General features: G+C 51.8%; 1 protein-coding gene across 5 annotated transcripts in view; it reads left to right on the top strand.

The window, feature by feature from the left end:
* The first annotated feature begins 5,415 nt into the window (after positions 1-5,415).
* The window catches only part of Cd19 (CD19 molecule), a 6,595-nt gene continuing 3,135 nt past the window's right edge, over positions 5,416-8,875 (top strand). For 3 of the 5 annotated variants that reach the window (XM_010623510.2, XM_010623511.2, XM_010623509.2), the window contains exons 1-5: positions 5,894-6,584; positions 6,716-6,994; positions 7,903-8,010; positions 8,266-8,314; positions 8,753-8,841. In XM_010623510.2, coding sequence (XP_010621812.1) covers positions 6,038-6,584; positions 6,716-6,994; positions 7,903-8,010; positions 8,266-8,314; positions 8,753-8,841 — 1,072 coding nt within the window. In that variant the 5' untranslated portion in view covers positions 5,894-6,037. Of the gene's footprint in view, positions 5,694-5,893; positions 6,585-6,715; positions 6,995-7,902; positions 8,011-8,265; positions 8,315-8,752; positions 8,842-8,875 lie in introns of those variants that run through there. The other 2 variants (XM_019207414.1, XM_019207413.1) reach the window with 2 other exon arrangements.

Consider the following 8,875-nt stretch of genomic DNA (forward strand, 5'->3'; position numbering starts at 1 on the left):
TTAGCCCCTTCATTTCTCCTCCAAGCAGCTGGAACAGTTTTCGTGCAAAAGAGGTCATGGCTCAAGTCTGTTTACAATCTTCTAGCTATCCACTCTGGAAATGGGCAAAGGGGTGCCTCATTTCTTTAAGCACCGCCCTTGAGTGTTTCCTAAACCTCTAATAAATCCTCATGCCTCATTTAAAAAACGAAAACAAAAAAGAAAATGGGCAAAGAATAGGAACAGCAGTTCACTGAAGTCACGAGAGTCAAATATTCTCATGAAAAGATGTTTAACATTAGCCATTAGAGAAATACAAATTAAAGCCACAGGGAGAATAATATAAGCTGGGCATGGTGGAAGATGCCTGTAATCTAACACTCTGGGAAGCTGAGGCAGGAGGATCACAAGCTTGCTTCTTGCCTTCAGAATTAAGTCTCTATTTATGGTACATGTGACCAGGCTTCCGAGGAGACAAAGACAAGGCCACTGCGTACAAGGCTCAGGTGAGGTTGGCAAGCGCTTGCTTGGCAGTTGTCACTCTGAGCTGTCATCCTGTGGCCCGGGTGTCCAGCCTTGAGGCTGGCCTGGGCCTCCTAAAATGAAGAGGAATTATCTTGGGCCACATATAAAATACAACTTCCTCTTTTATTATAATTTATTAAATTAGGTTATGAAATCATGCAAGCCCAAGTTTAATAATTAAATGAGGTAACTTACAGTCTGCCTTCTGAAGACAAATACCTTTGCTCACAGGTGCACACGCTGGCGGTAAGTTGGGACATGATTGATGGTTTTTTACTTCTTGAGTTGCACAAGTGTGTGTAATGTCTGATGCACACGGGGTCCCTTAGACTGTGTGGCACTGCACCAAACTCTTCACTTCACCCCACTCTGTTGTTGACAAAGATCCTCGCTCAAGCAATTGAGTCAAGAAAAAAATCACTAAAAATCGTAATTATGTTAAATGTTGGGAGTCGTGTGGGCCAAATCTTTTTTTGTTTTGTTTTGTTTTGTTTTGAGACAGGGTCTCACTATGTAGTTGAGACTGATCTGGAACTCACTATAGTCCAGGCTTTGTGGGCCAAATCTTTTTTTGTTTTGTTTTGTTTTGTTTTGAGACAGGGTCTCACTATGTAGTTGAGACTGATCTGGAACTCACTATGTAGTCCAGGCTGGTCTTGAACTCACAGCGATCACTCCTGCCTCAGCCTCCTGAGTGCTGGCGCTATAGGCATGCGCCACCACGCCCGGCTGTGTGGGCCAAATCTTTAGGAGTCCAGGGCCGCATGCAGCCCATAGCCCTGGCTGGGACACGCTTGAGAGCCACTGAAGACTGTTGAGCAAGGGAAGCACATGACTAGTAAAGGAGATTTCCTTGGGAGCCAAAAGAATATTGTAGAATACTCAACTATTTCCCCACCACCAATGAATTTAGGACCATGTGCTTGCGCTTGTAAGGCAGGTGCAGCGCCATCGAGCTAAATCCCCAGCCCTGAGAATACTCAACTGTTAATGACCCCTGACCTGGAAGAAATTCCAGGTGCCTTTGTCTTGATGTGGATGGCTTCAGAAGAGATGCCCTGTAATTATTTCCATGTTAACTCTGGCCAGAGGGAATCATGACAATGTAGTGTCCCCTGTGGAGTCAGGGCCCCTGTGAAGACCTAAAGTCCAGATACTCGAAGGAGGAAGTTGCATTTAAATATTTATGAAGAACAGGGCTGGGGATTTAGCTCAGTGGTTCTGCTGCCTGCCTTGCTAAGTGAAAGGTCCTGAGTTCTAATCCCCAGTACAAAAGCAAAACAAGAAATCAATATTTATTGAAAGTAATCATGTCTCTCACGTACTTAGGAACCAGCTCCTCTTTCACTCAACCAAATATTACCAATTATGTTCTAAGTTGGGCATTCTGCTGCATAACAGTAAAATAGAAAAAAAAACATTTAAAAAAATAAAACAGGATATAGGGTAGGAGCTCTGAATTTTAAAAACATATTTATTTATTTATTTATTTGCTTTGTGCACTGGAGATTGAACCTGGGGGCTTCACGCTGACCAACATCCTCAGTCCTTTTTTTTTTTTGTACTGGGGATCGAACTTGGGACCTTGCGCTTGTGAAGCAGGTGGTGGAACCACTGAGCTCAATCCCGGGCCCTCTTAGCCCTTTTTATTATTATTAACATCATTTATTTATTTTGAGACAGGGTCTTGCTAAGTTACTCAGGCTGTACTCCAACTTGTGATCCTCCTGCTACATCCTTTCAAAGTGCTGGGTTTACAAGTGTGTCTAAGTTACTCAGGCTGTACTCCAACTTGTGATCCTCCTGCTACATCCTTTCAAAGTTGTGGGTTTACAAGTGTGTGTCACTACACCAGTTCAGCTCTATTGTGTGTGTGTGTGTGTGTGTGTGTGTGTGTGTGTGTGCGCGCGCACGCTCCCAAAGAAGCCTTCTCTTTCTCTTCCTCTTCTTTCTTTTCTCTCTCTCCATCTCCCTTCCTTTCTCTTTCTTTCCTTCCTTCCTTCTTTCTATCACTCTTTCTTTCCTTCTCTGCTACTGGGATGGAACCCAGGTCCTTCATACATTCTAGCCCTCTTTAAAAAATTTATTTTGGGGACCAGGGATTTAGCTCAGTGCTGCCACCTTCCTCGCAAGTACAAGGTCCTGAATTCAATCCATGGACAGGATCTTGCTAAATTGCTAAATTGCCCAGGCTGAAGTGAAATTTGAGAGCCTCCTGCCTCAGCCTTACAGGAGTGCATCACCATGCCCAGCAAAAGATGCTTTCTTGATATGTGGAGTATAGGTGGATACTTAGGGGGCAGGGACCCCAGAATAGAGGCTGGTGAACGAGTTCTGATTGTGAAATGAGAGGAGAAAATTCTAGAAAAACTTTGGATATAAAGTGGACTAGTATTGGTAACTCAGAGCATGTGCTAGAAAAGTTTCCTTTCCTGTTTTCCAATTTTTTACCCAACAAGCACTTATCATGCACCCACTGGAAGCCAGGGCCCATCTGGGGTCAGAGAAGATCCCTGCTATTACAGACTGAGCAGAAGTCCAGGGCAGGATGCTGATGAGAAGACTAATAAGCATAATTCAAGGCTGGGGAGGAAACTGAACAAGGATGTGAGACCTGAAAAGTACCTGGGGACTCAGGGATGTCTGTGAGAAAGTGACATTTGACTGCTGGCGGGGACCGGTCAAGCAGTAAGGCGGTGGAGGCAGAGGCCATGAGGGTGGGACATGCTCCATGTGGAAAATGTGGCATCACTCAAGCCTCTGGAGGCCAAGGTTTGGTTTTATTTCAGGTAGCTGAGGAGCCATTGCAGTGTTTAAAACAGGGACTGCTGCCCTCTGGTCAGACTGGACTGGGCAGCTGGGAACTAACCCAGGGGATCTGAGAGATTCTGTTGAGTGAAAGGCAAGTGGGGACCTGGCTGCTCACGGTCCCCATTCCCTGGTGCCCACTCTTCAGCTCCCAGGTCCCTCGACCCAGATAAAGGGAAGTGGGGGCCCTGCTAGCGGTTAGGGTCCCCTGGGGTTTGCTGGGGCAAACAGGAAGTTGCAGCCTAGTGAGACAGGCCTGGGAATCAACAACCGAGAGTGGTGTCTTGGGTTCCGGACCCTTTCCCTGCCTTCAGTGAAAGGCAGACACACACACACACACACACACACACACACATAGACAGACACACACACACACACACACACACACACACACACACACACAGGTGCATGATAAGGCTGAGCTGGAGTGCAGGTCTGTCCCCCACCCCACCCTGTGTGCCCAGCACAGTGGGAGGGAGAGATTCAGGAGTCCAGACTTCTGGGCAGCTCTTTGTGTGATCTTAGACATTGCCTTTCTTGGGGACTCAATTTTCCCATTTTCTTTGTATCAGGATCTAAATCAGGACACTTGCTTGTAAAGCAGGTGGTAACTCGATTTCCCCATTTTTAAATAGGTTGCTTCCGTAACAAAAGCAGTGGCCTCTTGGGGGAGAAAGCAACATTAATCCTCAATCGTTATTTAATTTTGTGATAATGGTTATTGAACCTACATCCCTAGACCTTTTTATTTATTTATTTATTGGTTTTTTTTTGAGACAGGGTCTCACTATGTAGTGAGACTGACCCGGAACTCACTATGTCCTTTGTGATAATGGTTATTGAACCTACATCCCTAGACCTTTTTATTTATTTATTTATTGGTTTTTTTTTGAGACAGGGTCTCACTATGTAGTGAGACTGACCTGGAACTCACTATGTAGCCCAGGCTGGTCTCGAACTCACAGTGATCCTCTGCCTCAGCCTCCTGAGTGCTGGGATTACAGGCGTGCACCACCACGCCCGGGTTAGACCTTTTTATGTTTTATTTCGAGTCCCTAAATTTCCCAGGCTGGGCTCAAACTTGTGATCTTCCTGCCTCAGCCTCCCAGTGTTGGGATTACAGCATGCACCACTATGCCCGGCTCATCTGTCATTCCAGGGCTGCTACAAAGCAGCTACAGTGGCTTCTGTCCCTCAAACAGTTGTCCCCCTCCCAGCACGCTATACTTTGGCTGGTTTATCCCCAAATGATCTATGCTGTAGCTGCTCTTACCGCCCTGGCTCACAGGGGAAGAGACTCCCCCATGGTGCAAGCCCACCCAGGCTGGCTTGAGTTATTAACCTTCATTGTTGCCTCAAGTATCATCTAAAGGCCTCTTATCACTGTGCACTGGGCTAAACCAGCACTGGGGTCGGACCCAGGGCCACTCAGGCTCTAGGTGAGCACTCTCCACTGAGCGACACCCCAGCTCACAAACAATATTTTTATGGTGTTAATATTATCTCTGGTGCACAGAGAAAGAAACTGAGGCTTTGGGTGAGACAGGAATTAGCCAAGCAATGGTCCTGAAGATTCAAACTCAGGTCTGCCAGACCCAAAATGTGCTGAAGGGCATTGTATGGGGATGGAGGTGGAAATGTAAGAAATGTGTGTGTGTGAGGGGGTGAGGGATTCCCAGCCCGGGGAAGACAGGGCCGGAAGAAGGAGGAAGCCCCTTCACACACACACTTACACAAAAGGAAAAAAAAAGGGAGGGAATCCCTACAACTGAATCCCACTGGTGCACCAGGTTATCTGCCAGGCATGGAGGAGGTGTCTGTTCCAGGGCAGTGACAAAAGGTGGCACACAGCACCTTCACTGCTCCAACGGGCTTACATACTAGTAGTGCGGAAACAGAACAAGCTGACAGGCAAATCAGATCATTCTACATGGTGGCAACTGCTGGAATGAAAATAAAACAGTGCAGCCGGATGTGGTGGTACACATCTGTAATCCCAGCACTTGGGAAGCTGAGGCAGGAGGATTGCTGTGAATTCAAGGCCAGCCTGGGCTATACAGTGAGACTCTGTCTCAAAAATACAAAAGAAGAAGGAGAGAAAGGAGGAGAAGGAGAAGGAGGGAAGAGGTGAGTTTTGTGGTCTGTAGCAGTGCCTGGAGAGGGCCTAAGGCGTGACTACCTCCTTCCTCTCAGGGGGACTGCCTGCTGCCCCCACAGACACCCATGGTTCATTGCCCACCAGCCCCAGCATCCCCTGCGCGGCAAAGCTGGTGGCCTGAGGATCCTGGCTGCCATGCCACCTCCTGTCCTCCTCTCCTTCCTCCTCCTCCTCTTCCCCAAGGGAGGTGGGCCTCAGAAACCTCTGCTGGTGGAGGTGGAAGGTATGTCCAAGGACAGAGGGAAGGCTTTGGGGCTGGAAGCCCGGGTTCCCTGGGTGACCTCACCTGAGTGACTTAGCCTCTCTGGGCCTCCATTTTCTCATTTGTGAAATCTGGGAGGGTCTGAGAAGACTCTGAGGGCCGTGACACCCACCTTGTGGGGTCGGTTGGCCTCTGCAGGAGGCTGAGCCCCTCTCTCTCCACCCTTTGCAGAGGGAGCTGATGTGGTGCTGCCGTGCCTGCGGGGCCCCTCCAGTGCCCCCTCGGAGTGGCTCGTCTGGTCTCGGGGGAACCAGTCGGTGCCCTTCTTAGAGCTGAGCCTGGGGCTCCCAGGCCTGGGCGTCCAGATGGGGCCTCTGGGCATCCTGCTGCTCATCTTCAATGTCTCTGACCAGATGGGGGGCTTCTACCTCTGCCAACCAGGGCCCCCCTCCAAGAATGCCTGGCAGCCTGGCTGGACAGTGAGCGTGGAGGGCAGCGGTGAGGGCTGGGCCGGGCGCAGCTGGGTGAGAAGGGGGAGGCCAACCTGGGACCGGGCTGGGGGTGTCCAGCAGCCAGAGAAGGGCTGGAGGCCAAGGGGCAAGCAAGGAGCTAACTCCTGGCTGCCAGCTCTGTCCTCGTCCCCTGCCTCTGCCTCTGGATCTCTCCCCTCCTCACGTCCTTCCTGTCTGGTCCTGGGTCTCTTCCCAGGGAAGCTGTTCCGCTGGAATACTTCAGACTTAGGGGATCTAAGCTGTGGCCTGGGGAACGGGTCTTCAGGGGGGCCCAGGCTCTCGCCTCATCACCCCAACAACTCCCAGCTGTATGTGTGGAACCAAGGCCACCCTGAGATCTGGGAGGCAGAGCCCGTGTGTGCCCCACCGAGGGGCAGTCTCAAAGAGAGCCTCACTCAGGGTAAGGGGACTGGGCTGGAGAGAGGCCAGAAGTGGGGTCCGGGGACAGGTGGTGACTGGAATTGGGGGCCTTTGGGAGATGGGACCCCTCCCATGGGCCAGGCTTCCCTCACCTGTCTCTCCTCGCCCCAGACCTCACTGTGGCCCCAGGCTCCACACTCTGGCTGTCCTGTGGGGCACCCACCACCCACGTGACCAGAGGCCCCATCTCCTGGACCCGGGTGCAACCTAAGAAACCTAATGCCACACTGCTGAACCTCTATGTGAGGGAGAAGCCCCCAGTGCAAGAGATGTGGGTCCTGGGGCCTGTTCTGTCCCTGTCCCAGGCCACTGTTCAAGCCACCGGTACCTACTATTGTCTCCGTGGCAACCTGACCACCGAGATACAAGTGAAGGTCATTCCCCAGCCAGGTACAGTTTGTCCCCATTGCAGAGCATCTGTGTGGGCTACTGGAACGGGGAACCAGTCTTGGACCCAACATGAGGGCTGGGACCAGCCTCGCCTCCAAACCCAACCTCTGTGCTGAATGGTGACTCCGGCTCTTTCCTCCTTGCTTCTAAGATCTGATTTTTCTGGATCTCCCACTGGCTGCTCCTTCCCATGAACTTTGATGGATTCTCCCTCCCTGCTGAAACCCTGGGCCATCTCATCCTGGCCTGCACACTCCTCTCTTTTGGCCCCTCTACTCTTGTGGCCGCCTGGGTCACGGTGCGTGGCGACTACCCAGGCCGTCTCCTGAGATTGCCATTCGATGCCTCAGACATCCAGGCTCAGCATAGGCAAAATCAGACACAATGTCTCTCTCATGCTGGCTCGAGTGGCTCTGTAAAAGTGAAAGATGCCACCATCTGCCCACTTGCCAAGCTAGGAGCCTGGCCGTCCTTCCCCATCCGTTAAATCTGTCCAAATGTCCTGCCTCTGCTGTCTCCTCGATACACCCTGAGCAGACTCCTGGTCATCCTCAACCCCAACTCCCGTGGCAAACTTGCCCTGGGCAGTGTGTGGACCCCAGCCTCTCCTTACAAATGCACCTCCGCCCTTTGCCCCGCCCACGGTTGTGCCTCACTCCATCTGGCTCACCCTGACCTTGCCACTGTGCACAGGGTTTGCTCAGTGGACACCGCCCCAGGTTCTGTGCGAGCCTCTGCCTCTGGGCGTGGCTCCTTGGAGGGAGGGAGAGAGCCGTCCTCATAGCTTGGCGCGTTAGTGCATCTTGCTCCTGTGTCCCAGGACCCAGGTCAATGGTCCTTAGTATTTCTGAGGCTGGGAAGTAGGATCCAGCCTGGGGTCCTTGCTCATAGCATCTGTCTCCTGGCAGCTTGGCAGTGGCTGCTGAGGAATGGTGGCTGGAAGCTCCCAGTGGTGCCTGTGGTTTACCTGACCTTCTGCCTGGGCTCTCTGGTGGCCTTTCTTCACATCCGAAGAGGTGCGCCATGTGCCCAGCCAGTTTGCCCAAGCCTTGCTGCACTTCCCTCAGGCTGCCCACACTGGCCACCTGACAGTCGCTCCCCCTCCTCACATCCTCCCCTCTGCATCCCTCAACCCCATTCCCCGGCTCCCCTGACCCCCTGAGGCTTCCCAAACCCCCTGGAATTGGAACTGCCACCTCCTCTACTGACCCAAGTGACCTCCCCACACCTTACTGAGCGCCCCCACTAATCATTCCCCACCACCCCACCAGCCCTGGTCCTGAGGAGGAAAAGGAAGCGAATGACCGACCCCACCAGGAGGTAATGCACTCCCTGCTCTGCGCTCCCTGGTTCCCCTGCCCAGAGGACCTGCACGCATCTGCAGCGTGACACATTGCCCAGGATCAAGGCCCACTACCACGCTACCTCCTCTGTCAAGATCTTGGACGCGTGGCATAGTGGCACACGCTCGTAATCCCAGCTTTCGGGAGGCTGAGGCAGGAGGATCACTGCATGTTCGTTGGCAGCCTGGGCTACATACTGAGTTCAAGTTCAAGAACGGCCTGAGCTACATAGTGAGACCCTGTCTCAAAAAAAAAAAAAAAAAAAAAAAAAAAAAAAGGCCCCTTTGGAATGATTCTGGACTCCTCTGTAGGCTGTCCCACAACAGAGGAATTAATCACAAGGGACTGAACCCTGAGTGGGTTCCGAGTCCCATCCAGGTCTGGCCCCACAGTGCACCTCCCCTTCTCCCACTAGATTCTTCAAAGTGACTCCTCCCCCAGGAAACGGGACCCAGAACCAGTACGGAAACGTGCTGTCCCTTCCCACGCCCACCTCCGGCACAGGTAGGGGCCCCTAAGCACCTCTGCAGCCAGCCGC

Source organism: Fukomys damarensis, unplaced genomic scaffold (assembly GCF_012274545.1).
Source record: "Fukomys damarensis isolate Sample0158 unplaced genomic scaffold, DMR_v1.0_HiC HiC_scaffold_34, whole genome shotgun sequence".
NCBI lineage: Eukaryota > Metazoa > Chordata > Mammalia > Rodentia > Bathyergidae > Fukomys > Fukomys damarensis.